The sequence below is a fragment of the Colletotrichum costaricense genome (genome assembly GCF_030867565.1).
Source record: "Colletotrichum costaricense strain IMI 309622 chromosome Unknown Scaffold_9.1, whole genome shotgun sequence".
Classification (NCBI taxonomy): domain Eukaryota; kingdom Fungi; phylum Ascomycota; class Sordariomycetes; order Glomerellales; family Glomerellaceae; genus Colletotrichum; species Colletotrichum costaricense.
In genome coordinates, this window is record NW_026848238.1 from 2,302,860 (window position 1) to 2,325,684 (window position 22,825).

General features: G+C 43.1%; 4 protein-coding genes across 4 annotated transcripts; 3 read left to right on the forward strand and 1 right to left on the reverse strand.

Moving 5' to 3' along the window:
* Positions 1-867: 867 nt before the first annotated feature.
* On the forward strand, positions 868-1,314 carry CCOS01_09583 (uncharacterized protein; the record flags this gene model as incomplete). Its single annotated transcript, XM_060457741.1, has 1 exon — positions 868-1,314. The coding sequence occupies one exon, from the start codon at positions 868-870 to the stop codon at positions 1,312-1,314; it is 447 nt and encodes a 148-aa protein (XP_060312441.1).
* A 1,245-nt stretch (positions 1,315-2,559) lies between these two features.
* Positions 2,560-3,730, forward strand: CCOS01_09584 (uncharacterized protein; the record flags this gene model as incomplete). The annotated part of the gene is made up of 2 exons (XM_060457742.1): positions 2,560-2,735; positions 3,502-3,730. 2 exons carry the CDS (start codon positions 2,560-2,562, stop codon positions 3,728-3,730), a joined length of 405 nt encoding a protein of 134 aa, XP_060312442.1.
* Positions 3,731-17,103: 13,373 nt separating this feature from the next.
* Positions 17,104-17,838, forward strand: CCOS01_09585 (uncharacterized protein; the record flags this gene model as incomplete). Its single annotated transcript, XM_060457743.1, has 2 exons — positions 17,104-17,728; positions 17,780-17,838. 2 exons carry the CDS (start codon positions 17,104-17,106, stop codon positions 17,836-17,838), a joined length of 684 nt encoding a protein of 227 aa, XP_060312443.1.
* A 2,633-nt stretch (positions 17,839-20,471) lies between these two features.
* Positions 20,472-22,191, reverse strand: CCOS01_09586 (GMC oxidoreductase; the record flags this gene model as incomplete). The annotated part of the gene is made up of 2 exons (XM_060457744.1): positions 20,472-21,494; positions 21,556-22,191. 2 exons carry the CDS (start codon positions 22,189-22,191, stop codon positions 20,472-20,474), a joined length of 1,659 nt encoding a protein of 552 aa, XP_060312444.1.
* Between the last annotated feature and the right edge of the window lie 634 nt (positions 22,192-22,825).

Below are 22,825 nucleotides of genomic sequence, written 5' to 3' on the forward strand. Positions count from 1 at the left end.
TGTCGGAAGGATGCGTTTCGAATTCACTGTTGCATGATATGATTGAATGAATTGGGACTTTGGTGATTGGGGGCTGTGTTGGTAGTTGGAAGTTCAGAGTGGGAAGCTGCATGTTGGTTGTTGGTTGAACTGCAACGCTCACTGCCTTGGTTTCCAGGTTCCTAAAAATGTCGAGGCCGATTGCGACCCACTTCCGAGCCGATGGGTGGATCCAACGGAAGCCGAAAAGCAGTACCTCGAATGTTGGAATTCGGAAGGTACGGAGGTTACCCCGCAGAGCAGTTTCCGAGAGCGCCGCATTCCAGAGTATCGATTACTGTCGCAAAACTTGGAAAGCCGAGGCCACCCCAGTCTGCACAATCAACGGGCTTTTCTTGCCGTGTAAGGTAATGAAGACCCGACGGACCTCTCGGCCTAGAAGTCCGTCTCGGCTGCTAAAGAGCGCCGGGTCCGGGGCGATCGGCTGAAGACTGCATCTTCCTTTCGGGTTACCTTGCCAATCAGCAGATCTTTCTGTCTGTCATATAAGCTGACTGCCGAGAGAGGTCACACCGTCACAGTAAAATAGCGTCAACCTTCGTGCTCTTCACGGCTCCAACGGTTGGGAAAAGACTCGAACATGTGGTAGTACCTCAAGTATGTGCATGCCTAAGGTACCTTACCTTACTCATTAGTGGGTCGCTTTTCAAAATCATGGAAACGCAATAGGACCAGCAATAAATGCCGAAGACCGTGTGTAGGTGAGCAAATTTGAGCACGAATAGAACTGAAGGGAAGACGTAAAGAGATATAAGACAGACTGTGGCCCGTCTACTCTGGCCGCAATTGCCGTTCATCTCAATCTTCAGTACATCACACTCGCCAAACATGACATCCGAAGAAACTCTCCCCGAACGATGGGTCGCAGCCTGGTCCAGCAACGACCCGGCCGCTTTCGCGCAGCTCTTTGCGCCGAACGGCGTCTACATTGACCACGGCTCACAACTCCACGTGACGCGGATGGACAACCACCATCGGGTCTGGCGCAACGCCGTTCCCGACTTTAAGGCGGTGCTGGACCCGTCTACGCCCATTTGGTGGGCCAAGAACGACGGCGTTGATGGGAAAACGAGAACGACTTGTGTGTTTAGGTCTCTGATGAACGGGACGTTTCTGGGATCATTGCCTAGGAAGGCGGCGACGGGGGCGGAGTGGTGTTTTGTGGCGATGGTTTGTATGGAGATTGAGGATGGATTGATTTTGAAGCTGGATGAGTTTTATCGGGATAGCTTTGAGAGGGGTGTTCCGGTGGATCAGTTTCTTCGGGATGCGTAAAGAATGCAACGTCTTTGTCTTGATGCTTCTTCTGTGGATCTCTCCACCATCCACAATTTTACAATACCTAATTGAGTTCCATAACTTGTGTCAACAGCGTCGAGGTTGCAAGTCGTCTTGTGCCGCAGAGTACGCAAATACAATCTCGCTCACCAACTCACTCGATACCTAGATGTGCAGCCATCACCAGATCTGGTCCGATCAATAAGTCTCGATCCTCTTCCATTGGTTTCTCAAAGAAGAGTGGATTAGTGGATTGAGCCTAGACCGTTACGGTGATTGAAGCCGGAAACAGACAGCGCCAGGGCCGAATTAGGGGTGGACCAGCGGCACAGCGGCAGTGGGCGGCTCGCTAGGCCCGCCAACCGACGGGGGCAGCGGCGCCATCCAATTTGGGACCGACGATAAGGACACGTGGAGAGCGATAAGACATGCTGTGGGGCCACCTTTAAATTTGTTTTTACCTCTGGCTGGTAGGTACGTACTGCCTCCTGTCCACCACCAGGGAACCCCAACACTTCCAATCGAACGGGCACACAAACCGCCGGCTTCCCTCTCCGTCCCTCGTCTCTCTGGTTCCTCCTCCCGCAAGAATTGTGGCCACTTGTTCAGTGTCGTCTTGTCTTTATTATCCACTGCAACCTTGTTTAATTATCAAGCCTTGTCTCTTTGACAAACACCCGCTCGTCCCTTGCTTTCTCCCCCTCGTGGCACCAAGACATTCTCCTACAAACTTCCGTACGGACATTGAATAGCGTTTACTCGCAGCACACGCGCATTAATCGCAATCACCCACAACCAAAACATAATCAGACTCGAGTCACACTATCGCAGCACCAGAAACCAGGGCCCCAATACCAATCGCTGTCGCTTCAACGCTTTGCCCCTCCTCGCGTGAGAGTCTCGACTCTCCCCGGACCCCCCGGCCACCTGATCATCGCTCCCAGCCCCCCATCTCGCCCTCTTTCGCGCCCTCGTAGCCCTGGAAGTGGCACTCGCAGAGTCGCAGCAACACCTCATCTTTTGCCCTCCGTTCGTCAATCGTCGTCAGTCACACCGCAACAACCGCTGCTGCGCGAGTATCCGCCTCCAAACAGCACACTACTGCACCTACGCTCTCCAGAATCCAGACTTCCCACCTCTCTACTTCTTTTTCGCCCTCTTTTACCCTGCATTTCTGCAGCAAAGAGAACCACGTCAGGTCTCACCGCTACGTCAACGGCATCGAAAAACCTGCAGCCCATCATGTTCGCCTTCCTTCACACCCTGCTCGAGTTCAACTCCCACGTCACGCTATTCCAGCGTATGATGTTCCTGTTCTCCTTCTGCCTCTCTGGCATCATTCTCGCGGTCCAGGCGTCGCAGGCTGGGGAACCGGATCATTTGCGCATTCGCTGGACGCGCTTGACGGAACAGAGTCGGTGAGTTTATGTCTCTTTGCTTTTGGTCTCTGTCTTTCTCTCGTCTACGGATACTCCCTGCCATCGCCGTCTTGTCAACGAGGCGGCATAGTTCCAGACATCTATCTGAACTCCCTCCCGTCTGAACTATGAATGATGAGCGTCAAACTCAATCAAACCCTCCAATCCATCCCTCCCTGACTTTCGCCTCCTTGCTTGCTTGCTTGCTTGCTTCTTCTTCCCGTCTACTCTTTGCACCTATCGTTTCAATGCGCATTGCAAAATCTCCCCTCTCCCTTGTCTCTTTGACTTTCAAACTTCCGTGCGCAGGAAACCCGGCAGGCGGCAAGCGCCAATCTGCATCTGCAAGGCTTGCCCAAGGGCCCCAAGGACCCCCCAAAATCCCACCATCAGCGCCACCTGGTTCTTCCATGCGACAAGGTTTCAAAGAAGAAAATCCCCGCAATTTAATCATTTCCCTTTTATTTTTGGGGACAAAGATCCAACACCTTACACCACACCCAACTCATTGAACGGACGGTTCCACGAATCCACGGACGATCGCAAACGCGCTAGCTCCAAGGTTACCTCAACTTGTTTTGCCCATCCACATTTCATTTTTCCAAGGCAGCTGAGGGTGGGGGTGGTACCGTGGTAGTACCACAGCGGTCCAGCCCATTCATCTAGCACCCACCTCAACCTTTTTTATAAGACCAACGCCATGGAACCACACCAAAGCATACGTTCGTGACCTCTTTTCTTGTTGCTGACCTGTCCCCATTCGCAGTCCCTACTGGTACACTTTCTACGTCACCCAAGTCTTCCTCTTCGTCACCGGCGCCTACCCCATGCTCTACGACAAGATGACAATGTACATTGGCAGCGGCTACGAGGAGCAGATCCTCAACATCATCTGGGTCGGTCTGCTCAGCGTCGAGGCCCTCATGGTTGCCGGCGTCGCTGGTGTCGCGATTACGCGCAAGTTCAAGGGCGCGCCGAAGCAGAAGACGAACTGAGGCCGCATTGCGGATACTGCGAGATTCTATACCCTTATCTTTTTGTTGCTGTTGTCTATATTCGAGATCTATCTATCCCTCCTACCAGTGGGGACGAAGAACATATACCTTTTGGGCGAAAGATATCACGCCTGCATATATTGCATCTATGGAGTCGGGGGCTGTTTTGAATATACCATTTTATCGCATTGCGCTCGCTTGCTATTCAAGTGTGCCATTCCGAGTGACCGACGGTCATCATCCTACCTACGAAGAACGATGAATCGATTCGAAAGACAACCAGATCCAAGAACGAAAGACTAGACAGACGGGCAACGAGACCCAAACATACAAACACCACTACCAGCGAGCGAAGAATCCAGCCTCGAATTACTACAAGATACCCACGACTTATCCCACATCACACCCCAAGGGAAGGTCATGAAAGAACGATTGAACGACGATACGAGAGCCTGAGGCGCGAGAGCTCCAGGCAACGAAACGAAGATACAGGATGGGTTTCAACTATGGACCACCACCCGGCCGCAAACATGGAAACATTTAGCCGCCAAAGGGAATCAGGCACGAGCTCACTTCGGGAGGGAGGCTTAGTGATGGAGGAGCAGCACCTCGACTTCACCGGCAGCCGCAGCACGGCAACGGGCCCGGCTAAATGCCCGAGTCGAACGGATTCACAAGGGACGGGAAAAGATGCGCCCCGCGGCTATCGGCCACGAGAGTTTCGTGGGGTCACATCAATGCCAACCAACGTCGCTGGTATTGGTGTCATAATCAAGCTCTGTCAATATGGAGTGGAGGATCGGAGAGCGATGTCGCCGAGACTCGACTATCGAGCGGACACCTACGGTAGCTCGCTGATTCAGCATCTTCTACCTCAAGTTAGTTGAGAATACTACCAGAATACAAACTGTTACCATTCACCTCAGAATTCCGAGATCGGCGAATGTGTTCTATACGTGACCGCAGACCATGTGACATGCACTTGCGCATTTGCGACTTTCCTCTCAGCGTGCGAGAGAGATGTCCTTTGGGGAGGACTAAATTGCTGTGAAATGAGATCCTTGAACCTGGCGACCATACAGGACATGTTGAACGAGGCTTGCAAGGCAAGGGGTTGCTGGATTTCGCATTCGCGGGATCCTCCAAGGGTTCAATGTGCTGTGTGCTGCGAGGTGGCTGCTGTTACTAAGGTCTGGGTGAGAGACGTCCTTTGGGTGAGTTAAAGTTGCAGTGAAGAAACCACGATGGTTGAACACTCCAAGTCAGTTCAGCTGCATTAGCGTATGTGATTTTGATAGGATGAGCTGACACACCGACTTATCCGACGCCGCTTCAGGTTGGCTCGGAACGCAGTCAGGACGCACAATGGAAAGGTCAGCAGCTGGTCGTTTTTCCACTTGAGCTACGCTGGGCAGGGTTCTGAGATCTTGATATGGCAGGTATGATGCGTCAGCTAAATGTTTGGGGAGAGAGCCTGGCGATTGATAGCCTTGGGGGGAGTTAAGAATGCTGTGAACACCACTTCGGTGCGGAAGGTGTGGAAAGTCTAAGAAATTCTGCACGTCTTACACACCACTTCACTCAACATGGAAAGGAAAGCCACCAGTTGGCATTCCTGGAGATGATTATCGAAGTTCATCATTTCGTCTTCCTAGTCATTTTGATTTTCTGTCTTGATGTCAAGATCAACACATGCTGCATAAGCACATGATCTTGGTATCTTAAATCTCAAAACTACCTTACTTCGTCAATGTGCGAGGCCCAAGGGCATGAGGCAGATTTGATGAGGCCCTTTGGGTGAGTTAAGAATGCAGTGAAACAAGCTTATCCCCCGCAAGCCGGAAAACTCGGGCGACTATTGGCCAGAACTGACTGTACTAATTCCGCTTACGGCTTACGCGGAGCTCTGTACGTGATACCAATACATGTGGCAAAGCATGAGGAAGGGACACTGTTGAAAATCTAAGCTTGATACACGCTTCAGCACTATTTAACTCCATCGTTTTGTATTACTAGAGGATTACCGCAGTATATATAGACGCTACCCTACCCTCGAATTCCGTACTATTTAACCTTAACCTTTTTTATAAATTACCTATCCTTTCTTCTATTCTACCTTCTCCCTCGTTAAAAGATCGTTAAAATCGTAATTTTAATAACTTATTAATAAGTTAATATTACTATTTAAAAATAAATAACCTATTTTTATATATAAATACTAAGAGTTTTATTATTATAAAAATAGTAATAAATATATTAGAGTATTTAAAAGAGCTTTTTAATAGATTTTTAATATTATTTAAAATAATTATCCTCGAGCTATAAAAAGAAGCTAAGGCGCTATATTAATATAGCCTTATTTATTTTATTAATATTAATAATAACTTTTTTAATATAAGATATATTAATAATACTTTACGGCCGTATTATTATATTTCGTAAATCGTATTTAATATTAATAAAGATTTTAATATTATTTACTAAGTTTTTTATTAAAATCGTTATTATAAGGTTAGTTTAGTTATTAATATTTTAATAAATATTTTAATTTAATATATTTAAAAGCTCTTATAGCTCTTAATTAGAGGTTTTTAAGGGATTTATAATTAGACTTTTTTTGCACGTATAGCTTTAACGAGGTAATACGGAATATTCTTATAAAAGAATATAAAAAGTAAATATTCATATAGAAGCAAGAATATATGAATATAGGGGAAATAAGCATATATAAAAGAGGTTTTTGTAATAAAGAGAGTAATATAGTTAAATTACTATATGAGAAGTTGCTTGCTTAACGAAAGGTCTAGGTAGGTAAATACACGCCTATATATAGGCATAAAAACCTCCTACTAGAATATTCCATTGCTTATTAATTATAATATAATTAATAAGCGCATACGTAAGTGAATGCGTAATCGTAGTACGTAATTCCGCCTCGAGTAAATTCCAGCTTATTCAGTTACCTTCCAGCACTTTCCATTGCTCACGTAAGCTTATATAAGCAGTATTGCTTACATAATCAATACCTATAATAATCTACAGAAATCGTAGATTATTATAGTATATATTATGCTTACGTAATATTGATAATAAGGCGAATAATAAGGTAAACAAAGTTACCTTCGTAACACTCCCTCTTTTGCCTTATTAGCTATGTTGAAATAGCTAACTAAGTACCCTAGAGTAGATTTCTAGTACCCTAGAATAGTTTTTTGGTACCCTAGAACAATTTTTTGGTACCCTAGAGTATTTTTCTTAAAATATTTATAAAAATATGGGGAAAATATATACCTATATTAGGGGTTTAATATAGGTTAAATAGGGTTATTAGGATCGTTTAAGCCTATTAACTTAACGAATTCCTTATGTTTAACCCTAGGTAGGGGTTTTGTTAACCCATCGGCAGGCATTATAGTAGAAGGGAGATATTCTACTTTAATATTCCCTTTTTCTACTTCCTGTCGAGTATAATAATAATATAGGGCAGTATGCTTAGTCCTTTGGTGGTATTTAGGATTATAAGCAAGAGATAATGCCCCATTATTATCGGTTTTAATAGTAATAGGTTTAATTTGATAACCTATTTCCGATAATAAATTTTGAAGCCAAATAGCTTCCCGAATAGCTTCCTGAAGTCCATTAAATTCAGCCTCTGTAGTAGAAAGTGTTATAGTAGACTATTTTTTAGACTTCCAGCTAATCGGACCTCTATTTAGTGTAAATAAGTACCCAGAAGTAGATTTTCTAGTACTTTTACACCCGGCCCAGTTAGAATCAGTATAGCCTACTAATTCTATAGGCCCAATATTACCATTATAGGTAATATTATAGTTAATAGTGCCACTAAGGTATCTATAAATACCTTTTACTACTTTAAGTAGGTAAATAGTGGGCTTATGGAGGTATTGGGAGACGAAGGAGACTGAAAAGGCTAAATCAGCCCTAGTTACTACCATAGCGTACATTAAAGACCCTACTAGGTGCTGGTAGGTCTTTAATAGCTCTTTTGGAGGTAAATAGTCGTCTTTTTCGTTCCCTAAATCACTATTTAATATACCTGGATTTATAGGTATATTAGTGATTTTAGCTTCCGAAAAATCATTATTATTAAGAATTTCCTTAATATAATGACTTTGAGAGAGAGAAATAGTCTTATTAGACCTATTTCTAGTAATTTTGACGCCTAGGAAATTCGAGGCTTCGCCTAGGTCTTTAATTTCGATATATTTCGATATTTTACCCTTAATTTCCTCTATATATTTAATATTTTTATTAAATATAAGGAAATCGTCGACGTGGGTAATAATAAAGGCAGGATTTTTGAAATCCTGGTTAAAATAGGTAGCCTCGTCGGATTTTAGGGGTAAAAAGCCTATTTTATTAAAAATAGACTTCAGCTTTAGTTGCCATTGTCTAGGGCTTTGTTTAAGCCCATATAAGGCTTTTAAAAGCTATAATAACTGATTTTTTGATTTATCCCAATTTATAGTATTTAAATTAGGGTATTTTTCGAAAAGTTCAGTTAAAGGTATATTAGAAGGGTCTATATATACCTCTTCTAATAAATCCCCATTTAAAAAGGCACCAATAACGTCAATTTGGTGTATATGCCAATTTAAAGGGGCTGAAAGGGCTATAAGTACCCTATAGGTAGTAAGATTACTTCCAGAAGCAAAAGTTTGGAAATAATCTACTCCATATTGTTGTTCGAAGCCTCTAACTACTAATCGGGCCTTATATTTATTAATATTACCTGTATTAATATTAATTTTTCTTTTAAAGACCCATCTAGTAGATAGTGGATTTTTATTAGCTTTATAGACCTTATTTGGGTCTATAGCTAATAAAGTACCCTTTTTAATAATAACCTCTAGCTCAGAATATATAGCTTTTAACCATTCTGATTTTTCTGGGCTATTTAGAGCCTGTTTTAGTGTATTAGGCTCTGGAGGTAGGGTAATATTCTGAGTAAAATCTTTATATTTAGATTTTTCTTCCTCAGATAATTTAGGAATTAATACCTCTATTTTAGTAGGTATTTCCTGAATTTCTTCGATTTTATCAAAATTTTTAGAATATAAAGGAGGATTTACGCTTTCTACGCCCTCTATTCTATTATTTTGAATAAATCGAATATGCAAAGTTCGTAATAATCGAGATCGAAAAGGATTAGAAGGGCAATATATAATATATATATTATTACCCTCTTTTCCTAAATATATACCATTTTGAGTATAGGTATATATTTTATTCGAAGTAATTCGCTTTTGAGTAGGGTAATAAATAAGTACCCTAGAGCCGATTTTTCTTAAATTAGATAAATCTGGCTTATTATTTCTTTTTGGAAAGAAATAATCGAGAAAAGCCTCTATAGGGGTCTTTTCTAGGCGTATATTAGCGGTAAAATTAACTAATTTAGTTAATTCTTTTAAAATTACGTCCCATAAATATAGGGGTAATTTTTCCGCTAATAAAATAGTTCTAGCCTTTTCGATAAGGGCCCTATTAGTCCTTTCGGCTATACCATTTTGCTCGGGCGTATAGGGCGTCGAAGGCTCTAAAATAATGCCTTTTTCGTTAATATAGGGTAATAATTCCCCTATATTAAATTCCGTACTATTATCTAAGCGTATATACTTAGGGTAGGAATTAAACTGGTTAAAATAAAATTCCAGTTTATTTTTGAGAATATTAATTATATTCTCTTTGGTTTTTGAGAATTCGATATCTCGAAAACCAGTAAAATCATCCGTAAACGGAATAGCGTAATTATTTCCACTAATAGTAGTAGGGGTAATTTTAACTGTATCAATACAGACCCTTTCTAGTGGAAATAATGCCCGATTATAGTTAATTTTAGGCTGTTGCCTAGTTAACTTAGCTGTAGTACAGCTCGGGCAATTTAGGTCTTTTTCCTTTAATTTATTTAAAGGAATTCCCTTAGTTATTTTTGCAGTTTTTAATAAATAAGGGTAAGAAGGATGACCTAATTTTTCGTGCCATTCCTGGGTGATTGTATAGGCCTGATTATCTGAATTTTTAGATAAATAATTAGTATTTTTCTCTATATTACTATTATTAATAGTAATATTATGAAGAGAATTTTGAATGGATTCTAAAATATTTTTTAGATCCAAGTACTGATTTTTAGGGTCCAAATTGTTTTGTTGGTACCCTGTAGTAGGCCTTTGATTTTTCCAAGCAATATTAAGGAAAAATCCATGCCTTTTGAAGTCCAAATAAGCAAATACATTGCCCTCAGAATCCACTAAATAATTCTTTTCAATATATCCACCATTTTTATAGTGTAATATACCTGAAAAGATATTAAGTGGGAATTCTGGAATATATAAGGTATTTTTTAACCTTATAGGTATAATTTTACCCCGTAAATAGATAGGTAAAATTAAGTCCCCAATACCCTGTGGGTATACTGGGCCAGCTCCGGTTCGAATAGGGGGTAAATCGTCCCTATTATCGTAATTTTCGAATAAATCCATACTATTAGCAATATGGACTGTAGAACCCGTATCATATAGCCACCTTTTAGTGCTATTTGTGCCCATATTAGTCGAATTATTGGTATTTTCTCCCGAAAGGTCCAAATTGTCATTTGGAGTCGAGTTGGGTAATATATGAGGGAGAAAAGGTTGATAATTTCTATCAAGTGGGTCTATGGTATAGTGGTCGGAACTACTAACCATATAATTCCTTGATTGTAAGGGCTGAGGGTTCAAATCTCCATGTGGGCGTTGGTTTTTCGTAAAAAAGTTGGGCTGGTTTCGAGGCTGGTTTCGGGGTTGGTTTGGTTTGGGTTGATATGAGGGCTTATTCGTGGGCTTATTTGGGTAATTTGAGGGCTTATTTGAGTAATTTGGGTTGGTATTTGGGTTGGTATTTGGGTTAGCATTTGGGTTAGTATTTGGGTTGGTATTTTGTTTATAATAAGTCTTAGACTTATTATACTTATTTCGAGAGTATTTATTACTCTTAATAGTATTATTAGACATAGGAGTATCGATTTCTCTCCTATTTTCGTCTAATATATCCGTAATAAGAGCTTCTAAAGTAGGGGGCTCTTTAAGTCTTAAATTAGACCTTTGACGATCAGCCCAAATAGGAAAGATATTAGTTAGGGCTGATATAAAGACCGTTTTTTGGTCTATATCCTCAATAATAGCTCCTACGCTTTTTAATTTGGAAATATAGCTTTTAAATGAGCTAATAAACTCATTTAAGCTATTAAAATGCTCCAATTTAATAGCGTGGAATTCGAGGTATAATTGTTGACGTAAAACTGGTCCTGTACCCTCATAGGAAGCTTTAAGGGTATTTAGAGCCTCTTTTGGATCAATTTGATCAAAAATAAGTGAAAGAGGCTCAGGTTGAATATTTTGCCTTATTAATAATAAGGATTGGGTTTTTTGCTCTTCAGAAATATTTTCATATTCATTTTCAACTTCGAAATAGGTATTTAATTTCAAAAGTCGAAGATAAATATGAAGAGTAGAAAGCCAAGTAGTCCAATTTTGACTACCTTTTAGGCGTTGATTTTCAGGCATAAGGCAGCCTGTAATTGCCTTAATAATATCCGCTATTATATATATTTTAGAATATATATAATATAAATATATACTAGTATTGTTTCTAGTATAAATAAGCTTATTTTAAGCTTAGAATTCAAGCTTGTTTTTAAGCTTAAAATAGACTTATTTTAAGTCTAAAAATATATATAAGAAAAAGTCTATTTTGACTTCTTTTTCTTATAAATAACTATTTAATAAAAGTAAGTATATAGTATAAAAAGGGCTTACACTTCGTCTGCCTTTTTATATATATAAATCCTTTATTAAATATAAAGGTCGATTTCGAATTTTAGAATTCGAAAAAGGGATTTTAGGCAGAATAAAGAATCTCGATATATGAATATGCATATATCGGATAAAGGCATATACCTAAATGATAATAGGTATAATATGGGCGAATAAAGATAAAAGAGCTCGGATAAGTGAATATATTTTACTTAAATAAATAAAACCTCAGTTATATAATAACTGGGCTCATAACCTTTTGCACGTATAGCTTTAACGAGGTAATACGGAATATTCTTATAAAAGAATATAAAAAGTAAATATTTATATAGAAGCAAGAATATATGAATATAGGGGAAATAAGTATATATAAAAGAGGTTTTTGTAATAAAGAGAGTAATATAGTTAAATTACTATATGAGAAGTTGCTTGTTTAACGAAAGGTCTAGGTAGGTAAATATACGCCTATATATAGGCATAAAAACCTCCTACTAGAATATTCCATTGCTTATTAATTATGATATAATTAATAAGCGCATACGTAAGTGAATGCGTAATCGTAGTACGTAATTCCGCCTCGAGTAAATTCCAGCTTATTCAGTTACCTTCCAGCACTTTCCATTGCTCACGTAAGCTTATGTAAGCAGTATTGCTTACATAATCAATACCTATAATAATCTACAGAAATCGTAGATTATTATAGTATATATTATGCTTACGTAATATTGATAATAAGGCGAATAATAAGGTAAACAAAGTTACCTTCGTAACAACTTTTTATTTATTATAAATAAAATTATTATAATTAAAACTATAATATTACTTATAAACCTCGATAGTAAGTAGTTAATAATATAGTTATTTTTTTTTTATAATAAGTTTAAAAAAGTATTTTAATTTAAGTACTAAGTAAGTATTATATTATTTTATTAAAACTATATTCTTATACTTATAACTTAGAAAGAATTAACTTTCTTTGATAATAAGGTACTTAGATATACGCTTTAGGGTTTCCCGTCTCACTCGACTGACAGGTCTGTATCGTCTCCTGATCTCGTTCACTTGACCTTGTCGTCCGCGATCCACCGTATTGTCCTCAACGCTGTGGATAGGAAAACTTGGTGGTCCTTAGCTTGCCGGCTTGTAGTGACAAACGGTTGTTGACAACGACAAATACTTCCACGCTGTATCCCTGAATGGCAAAAGAATATAGGCAAGTTCTGAAGTTAAGCTCTCGTGCAACATGCTCTTGGCTTGGTACTCTTCTTAACCCAACTTGCGCGATTTATCATGTGACCGGCACTTTCAAGGTCAATATGGACACAGAGTCAGTCTGCTCGACGGGGGTTTCAATTGCATTGTACTGTCTCGATTGACTAGATCGTAGTCGAAGGTAATCGGGATTCGCATTAGGCGGCAAATACTAGAATCAAATTCCATTAGAGGTCTGCTTCGCCTATAGAAGCCTGGGAGTTGTGCCGGTGCGTTGTCCAGGCCTATCAGACCAGTTGAAACGCGAGAGCCAGGCACTGATTGACACTCTTAGGCTGGTTGAAATCGCATCGAATTGAATAACTTGTAGAATAGAGGGAGAAAGCCGGGGAGGGGTGCAGCTGGAATGGATGGAAGACCTCGATGGTGCGAGGTCTAGGGGCCTATCATATTAGCTGGAACACGAGAGATAGGGACTAATTGATGTCCTTGAGGTGGGGTAAAAACGCAGTGCATGATTACCCAACAGAGGCAACAGAGGAGTGTAGCTGGAATGGACTAAAGACTTCGGCAGGGTAATATAGTCTTGAATTCATTGCTCAATCGCAGCCGTTTGACCGTAAAGATGCACTGTATTCCCCCTCATCTTCACTAGCATTCGCTTCCACATGGACGGAAGAAATATCTTCATCCTAGCCCCCCATAATAGCTTGTAGATGCGCAACAATCAGCCTCTCACTACCATTCTGTCTTGCCCTCTCGCTTTATGCACAGGTAAAGGCCCAGACTGAATGGAGAGTTTGTTCTCTATGTATGCTCGAAGCTTCGACCTTGTTCCGTTACGGCCTCTCACTGAGTGTCGGTAGTGATGTCTAGGATCGAGGTCTAGCACACCGATAACGACCGAAAACTTCCACAGACATTTCTGCGAGGTAAGATGGAACACTCAACCTCGGCAATCATTGCTGCCTTATTTCATGAGAAGACCGCGAGTTTGACAGTTGATACCCCACGACTTGGCGCTCATGCTTGACTTGCGATAAACCTCGACGCCGTGCGGGCGCAGGTTTGGCTAACGCGTTCTTGAATGCAACAAGGCCATAGTACCCTGTACGTGAAAGACGCGCCGTTTACGGCTCCGTGGAGGACAGCTGAATTTGTTAGTAACTTCACCACAATCCTCGGCAGTTTCCGAGTAAACTCGCTGAGTACACTGTTCCAGATATTTCTGATTTTGGTCGTCATGTTTCTGATTCAAATGAGTGAAGCTCTTTGCCATGCATTCAGCGCCCATTCCTTCATGGCCTAGGCAGAGGAACCATTCCTTTGGGGTGAGTTAAGAATGCAGTGAAGGCTCGCATTATGCAATGCACATCGACCCCAACCTACCTTAAACATTAGCGCCTGGCCTTGGGACGCACGGTGGGGTTCGCCTGACGTACATACATACCTACACGTGCAGTGGCTTGCCAATGCGTGATACTCTTGGGAAGGCTTCCATGTCAGTCAAAGTACGGTACAATTCTTGGTATATCCCATGGGAATCTTGCCATACGGTCGCGCGAGAATTCGAGGGTGATCTTTCGCAAAACTGTGTCCCAAATCACTTTCAAAAGGTAGGAGAAGCTTGACGTATGCATCCACGTACCACCCTATCTAAAGAATAGCTTAGTACAATAGGTATTCACCTCAGGTAGTTCCAGTCACTTCGTCTCGTCGCTTTATAGAATCGACTCGTGGAGCGGGAAAGACTTGATGCGTGTACACTTCTAGATGACGGTGTCCTATGGGAGGCCTGCTTCGCTGACGGGAAGCCTCAAGCTTCGCCAATAGGCTGTCAGGGCCACGCTTAAGTACTTCATGTACCAGAAAACGCATGAGCAAAGGCGTCCGTAAACACATCCTTAGTGTGGGCTAAAAATGCAGTGAATGGAAAAAAGGGTGTTCAGGAGCCCGACAGCACACCCTCATTTGTAACAACCCAACTTAAACCGGCATTACTGTATTACCACTTTCGTCGACCTCAGCCTCAGTCTCAGACATATCCTCCTTCGAATGGGGGGTTTCTCGCAGTGCTGAATTGAGGTCATGGCATCACCGGTTTGAGAACCAGATTCATTTGAATCAACAGCAGCAACGGAAATTTCACCATCAACGTCCTGAACCTGTCAGGAATCGAAGCTTCCCCAACATCGAGTAACTTGATCCATAGCAATGATAGCATATTGCGGATGAGCTTTGTGTATTGAAGCAATAGATCTCGACAGGAAGAGTCCGATTTCTCATGATTCTGTTGCCATTTCCTTCTTTCTCGCGAAGTGTCTTCAGCTTCGACATATTTAACTTTCTAGAAACTCACTCGCCGCCGTAGAAGTCATGAATACGTTGCCCATAGCAATCCAAGACTGGCGCTCCTCAAGCTGCTATTCCCCAATAGCCTTTCTACAAAGGTGAATGAGTGAGGAATACTCCATAGGTGTGCCACATGTGGATTGATCCTCTCCTCATCTTTGCTCTTCGTCGGATCAAGGCGATCCCCATAGCTTGACTGGACGATAAGCAGCTTGCCGCAAATTGAGTTGATTGTATGTGCGACAGTCACGTGGATGAATTGACTTTGTGTGCCTTCCACGTTTACGATTAGATCTCCGTGGCGCGAACTCTAAGTGAGGTATCTCAGCGCTCTCGCCGAGATATGTACTAATTGAGTAAGCGAGGGGACCCTGCGGCTCGCGATGGACCATGACCAACCTGGCTGGGGATAGGGTCAATAAACCCCGTATGCCCGAGGGAAAACGTGGTGAAATGACCGTGAATACGCTCTCCTTTTGGGGTTAGATCACCGCAGTATAAACTCTACATAAGTTCCAAATGCTTGAATAGAGCCTCAAAGCTTAGCCATAAGCGGCTTGGTAACCTGAGGAGTTAAACTTCTACTGTCAAGACTTAGCTTCAAAGCTAAACTAGTAATAACAGCGCCTCACTTAATATAACTGAGTTCATCCAGACCAATCTTTCCATTCAAACACCAAGTCTCGCCCACAATTGGAGAGTTTTCCCCGCGTTGTGTCCATGGGATAGTTGATCGCAGCGGCTGACTCCGACGCATCATCAATTATTCCCAGGCGCTGAAAACAATCCGGCTTCTCGCCGCGACTTACATCGCGGCGTTATATAAGTACGCCACTTGAGTGCAAAATACAAGTACACCTGTAACTCTTGTAACTCTTCATATATTGTTGCAGAAGAAAGTGTTCAGATTCGCATATGCTCGTGGATCGCGTCCATACGGAGAAGGCTTTCCTCCATGTTCTGCTCAGGGAGCATAGTCCTAATCTGGATAGGAGTAATAGGAGGCAACTCAAAAGGCGTGACGTTATTTTGTGGTTCGTGGGGTAGCCCTGAACAAGAAATTAGAAAATTCATTGCTTCATTCTACAAAACAGATGTTGAGCGCGTTCGTGGGTTCGAAAGTGCCGTTGAGAGTTTTTCTTAAAGCGCCGTCTAAACGCTGTCCATCCGCAGGTTCCGGTCACAATTCTGACCGCGCGCAACGCACCGGCCACCCCAGCCTTCCTACTGAAATCGACATCACGAGCAGGTCTGCTACATTATTCAGCTGCTCGTTCGAGAAGGATTCATTGTTCTTCCTGAAGTCTGGTTGATCACGGCTACTGTGATTATCCCCTTTTCATTCAACGTGCACGGCGATGGGGGGAGCGGGGGTGCCGCGGTGTTTAGGTTGGTGCTATGCCCGTTGTAGTTAATCCCTTTAGGCGCATAGCTGTGTAATATTAAAGAAAGGATAAAATTGCTGGAGGTATTATCATTGACACTTTTTTGTCTTGTGGTGTTGTAAGTCACCTTGCTCGACCCAACTCGTATTCCTGGGTCTAGTTGAACTTTGGCTTCTAATCCGGTAGGGCTAGCTCGACCACTATAACAGTATTTAAACTAAGCCGCATAGGAGGCCACCAGAAAGATTTATCAAATTGATGGAAGCTAATTACTCTGGGAAAACCGAAAAGTAGGGCTTTTGCGACATTATGCAGACAGAGATACCAAGAACTTTGATAAAGTATTGTTCGTGTTAGCAGCAAGTCGAGGCAGCCAACTACACCACGAAAATCAAAGTTTAGGTGATGATGTTCGGAGATCCGGAACCGGAAACAGTATCTTGTGTTCCGTACCAGCCAGCTACAAGCTTACAATGATTAAGTGTAGCTGGTGTAATACCGAGGTGACTTGAAGAACATATAAGAGCCCTCAATATTCCACGCTTCAGCTTCATGAGCATCTCATCACATCCACATCTTTCTCTCTCTTATCAACATATCTTTGCAACTCAAGATGAAGTACATTCTTTTAACCACTATCTTTGCCGCTGCTTGCGCAGCTGGACCTCTGGCTGAAGTCAGGGATCTAACTGGCACGCCGGAGAACACCCTGACCTACGTCGACATTGCTCCGGTTGAGTTGGAACCGCGGAACGCGGACTTGAACTTGACGGATCTTGTCACTAGGGATACTCTCCCTAACACCGCATGCCCGGCTGGACAGACATATGACCGCTCGGTCTGCTTCAAGTCCAACATCATCCGCAGCTTCTGCGTTGCCAATCCTCGCAGCAACCGCGAGAAGATTACGGACACCCCCTGCGGCGCCAACGAAATCTGTGTTCAGCGTCGTCTCCTCTCCAACGGCAAGAGCTACGCCAAGTGCATTCCCGTCCTCGACCTTGTCTTGTGGAAGACCAGCCCGGACGGAAACAAGGAAGGCTGCACCACCACCACGGTCAAGAGTGGAGGAAACCATCACATTGGAACAATCGTCTACGACGTGAACCGCAACCCAATTCAAGTCGACAAGATCCGTTATCTCGGAGAGCCTGGCGAAGTTGATGAGGGAATTGGCGGATCAACCCCATTCTTCAGCAGCAACCTTTTCAGCTTTGCTGGAGGCCATTACCTCAAGAGTAAGGATACAAGATAAAAGAGACTTAAGAATTAAGCTGACAAATACATAGCTTGCGTTTTCGCCGGTGGCTTCGGAAACCTGAACGCATACTCCTGGGCTTGGTCTTAATTTTGTTCCGAGACGTTTGTTACCGCCCGTCATGCAGGGATGAAAGTTGATCGACCCACTCTGGCGTCGAGCGACTACGACAAGACATTTGTACTGCAGGATCACGGGAACAACAGGGATTCAATTGGGAACGGAAGGAACCTGACAGGTCTTGTGGTAATGTGAAGTGAGCAGCGACAAGAAAGGAAAACGAGCGTTCAGTGGATACTAGAGTGAGCGCTCACCAGACCTCAGAATAAACGCTTTTGATGGGTTAGGAACCAACGCTCATTCAGAAAGGGACTGTTCAGTATGACTTGTACATAACATTACCTGAGCCTTGTTCAAGGTCAGACTTCCATAGCAATCTGGCAATAAACTGGTATTTATACCACTTCAAGCTTATGTTCAATGTGAATTGCCATGGTAAATCTCAGTGTAATCTCTTTAGTCTACTAAAAACTAATCTGCCAAGTAGACTGTGTTTCGCAACCACGTACGGCATCTTAAGGTAAACATGATGCCCTAATTCTTATTACATCAGACTCTAATGACCTATAGCTGGCTACAACGACGTTATGCCTAAGCGTTGGTATGGACATTGAGGAGGAGTTTGTGTTCTTGAGTGATCAGGAGTTAGGGGATCATCTTTTGTCTATGTGCTTGGAAATTTAAAATTCCTGGAAACTTCACACTTTAGATATCCGGTTTAAATCATGAAGACAAGTACGAAAACTGTGGCCGTATCTGCGTTTCATGAAACCGGTAGAGACAGCCCTGCGAAGAGACAGTCTTGCTATATCGATCTTACGTATGCCGCAGTTCCAAGTCTCAAATGATCAGGTCGACGTCGGCTCAGCGACATCACGAGCAGTGTACCTCATCTCACAGAGTTTCTTAGAGAATTAAATTGATCTTGTGATGAAATGCACCCCTCTTTTCTCATAAAAATACATTACAAACACCAAGGCGAACAGAAGTTAAGAAAGCTACAGGATAGGAACGAACGATAAACACGGCTGCACTGACGATCATTATTAGTGCGACGAGTCTGGAGTCTTAACTTGAACAGAAGTATCTCAAAGTGCCGTTCTCCTAATTCCAGCAAATCGAGGAATAAATCAAACTACTGAGAATATGGGAACAGACGAGGATCGAGACTTCTGCACAAATTTAGATGCATTATCATAACACCCTATCTAGAAGTTTACAAAGGCTTAGCATGTAAATTCGAGTCCTAATTGAGTTTGATGTTATAGAAATCCCTTTACTGTGAATCGCCCGTTAGAACCCGCTGAATAACATATTTCCGATAGCGGCAGTTTTGAGGAAGTGGCTAGTGCGTGCATGCTTAGGTGTAACTAGAAGGAAATTTCTTGTCCCAAGGCAACTAACCGTTACAGCGCACCAATCAACTTTGATCCAAACGACCTGAGAACTAAGACCCCACCCCACACGACGGATCACCCCCTACGACAGATCACCCAATTCGGCCACATTCAGCCAAAACCGCTATTTTATATATATATAACTAATTATAAAATAAATATTTTAAAAAATATAGTAGCTATAGAAAAATATAATTAATATGAAAAAAAGTTCAAAAAAATATTTTTATATTATATTATATAGTAATATTAGATTTAAAAAGTATTTTTATATATTAGTGTTTATTAGTAGTTTCTATACAAATACTAACACTATATTATACTCTATAACTCTTTTATTTATTAGAAAAAATAAAGTTTTAGAGATGATTATTTTTAAAAGATTTAAAATAAGCTTATATAAATAGCTTTTTATTAGTAATATAAGTATTATTATATATAAATATTGAGTTATATTATAGTAAGTGGTATTTATAAAAACTTAAATTTCCTTAGGTTCTATAATTAGTATAACGCTAAAAACTGCATTTTTAAGCTCAAAAAAATATTCTAAAAAATATTGAGATTTAAAATACTTAACTTTATTAATTTTTGATAAAGTTAAAAATCTCATTTTTATATAGTAAAAAAACGTTATATTTAACTTACTAATATCTTAGTTAATATAGAAAATTATAATTTATAAAAAATATTTTTATAAGAAAACTATATATTATATATCTAAAAGTATTTTTTATATAATTTTAATATTATAAAATGAAGTAAGTAGAATTAGTGGTTTTTGAGTGAATGTGGCCGAATTGGGTGATCTGTCGTAGGGGGTGATCCGTCGTGTGGGGTGGAGTCTTACATACAGACTTCAATACCTCAAGTAGATAGAGACTTACAGGTAATGGCGGTTGAAAAGGGGGGGTACTATCTTGGTGCCGGGGGATCGATCAAGCCCTGCGACGCGGCCCGGCTATTCTCTAGACGCCTTGGCTTCTTTATAGTACTTCTGGGGGAGAGAGATATGGCATTCCGTGTGTTAATGATAGCCCGATGGTTTCGCATCTGGTATATGATGGCAGAAACCGTCTCAATAAGACGATGACGTATTCTCCATGTATTTGAGGGACCTGAGCACGGCGAGGAAGAGCTTAGTTTACGGGATTAACATTGAATTTTAGAAACACTGGCTATCCATGTGTTGTTTATTTGTACATATAGGTATCATATCCCATACTCAACCTCAATCGCCACCTTATTCAGTGACTATGAGCACATCTAGCACCCGAGGCCGAGGCCCAGGTCCAAGATTCTCTTGGCGGCATAAGCAGCAGCCACCATGATGGGGGCCTGCGTGTTGCCAGTAGGAACTTCGGGGTGCATGCTAGCGTCCACGACAAAGAGGTTGTCAGTACCCCAGACCTTGGTGTTAGGGTCGACAACGCTCTTTCCATCGTTGACAGTGCCCATCTGAGTGGTGCCAAGGTAATGGCTGCCACCACCAATGGCAGCCACGAGAGCCTCCGCGGTTGCGTTCTCGGGAACGGTAAGGATGCTGTTGGGTTCGCGAGCCCACTGGAGAAGCTGGTCGACGAAGGTGGTAAGAGCCTCCTTGTCGCCTTCGGTGTGCATGAGGGGGTTCTTGGTCATGTTGGTCGCTCCGCTGGGGGTGATCTCGACGGTACCGGTGGAGGTGGTGCCGTGGGTCAGGTAGACCTTGACGCCAATGGTGTTGTTGCTATCAGCGCGAACAGTGCCCTGAACGTGACGGGTAGCGCCATCGGTAGTGTTGACGCTGGTCCAGAAGTTAAGACGCTGACCAGCCTGAGCCATGAGACCGCTGCCCTGAGCAAAGAGATCAACAGTCTCCTGGTCAGGGTCAGTCCACGCAGTCTTAGGGAGCGCGATAAGCTCCTCCTTGGTGGTGAAGGTGACGGTGGCGATGCCGTGGTCCTTGAGGTTTTCGCCGACGGGGAGGTCGATCCACTGCTCCTTGGGCGGCAGCTGGATGTTGGTGGTGCCGGAGGCGACGATTTCGATCTGCTTGGCGGGGCCGATGCCGGAGTTGAAGAGGACACGAGGGGTAGAGTGGGAGCCAGCGGCGAGGACGAGAGATCCACCCTTGCTAAGCTTAATGATCTCGCGGGCTCCACCGTCGTGCTCGACCTCAACACCGGTGATGAGGCTGCCGTCGCGGATGGCGCGGAGGACCATGGAGTGGAGTTCCAGGGTGAAGTTAGGAAGGGCTTCGGCGTCGGGTAGGATCGCGCGGACGGGGCTGTCGCGCAGACCGTGAGCGATCTGGAAGGGATCCGTCAGTTTTGTTTATAAGCAGGAATAGGCTGGAGATGGTGTAACTTACCGACCATGCAGGGTGCGAGTACATGAGCTCCTTAGACTCAGGATCGTTCAGAGCATCTTGCTCGCTCCAACCGTGGGCATCCAAGAACTTGGACATCACCTCAAAGGCGCCATCGTCGTAACGCTTGCCATCCTCAGACGCCAGGATAGATCCAGGGAGACGCTTGTAGAACTCCTCCGCGGCTTCCGAAACACCATTCTCCCAGTGCCACTCCTCGGGCCATGTCGCAAAGTCAGCCGAGCGAGGCTTGATGTACATGAGTGCGTTGAGCATGGTGGAGCCACCGAGCAGACATCCCGCGGCAATGGCAAGATCTCTGCAGTACTGCAGGTCCGGCGATGCACCAGTGAAGTCAGCCATACCGGGAACATCGTACATGGTGACGGTGTTGTTCCACGGCATGGTCTTGTTGTTGCCGGTCATGTAGAAGGAGGTGCCGCCGCGCTCGATGAGGAGGACGCTGCGACCCGAGTTGGCGAGGCGCTCGGCGGCCACGATACCCGCGGTGCCACCGCCTGCGACGATGTAGTCGTAGGTTGTGTTGCGGGTAGTCGTGGTGTTGCTCCGGAGGCTCAGGCGGGCTGCTGCCGTCTCGCTCAGCGCAAGAAGCGCCGAGCTCAAGGTGATGAACTTCATGGTGGGTAAAAGAGAGAGGGATGATGTTCAAAGAGACAAGGACAGGACACTCAATCAAGAGTCTGAGGACCGGAAGCCATACGACGTCGGGCAGCAGGACAGATCTATTAACTACTTGCATGATTCGAGCGATGAGATTGATAAGATGCGATTGATAATCCTCGTCTAAACTTGTCCAACTATCAAATTTCGGTACTGGAGGGATAGCACTCCGCAAAACTGGGTAGAGCTAACTAGATGTAGGAAAGATGGTTGCAATTTGGTGGGTCTTGCAATATAAGCATACTGGGCAGCGGAGGCGCAACACGAGAGGCTCCATTGCATTGAGCAACTGACAAAGCAGATCGTGTAAAATTTCTGTTTTTCTTTAGTAAAATACCTCATACCGCATGTTTTGGCGAACTCAAATTCCTCCCGCCAAGCCGGACTTGTCTCCCTCAAGCAGCAACAGCAGTGGTAAGCGAGCTTCTTGGAAAGCGAGCATGACGGCGGTGGCAGGGCAGCTCGAAGCGGACTATGTGGAGAAAAGTCTGGGCGAAACGGAGTCTACGCAGTAGTCTTGCGGTGTCGTTGGTTGAAGGGTCTCTTCTTCAGCAAGCGTGATGTCACGCACCATCTGAAGCGCACCACGGCC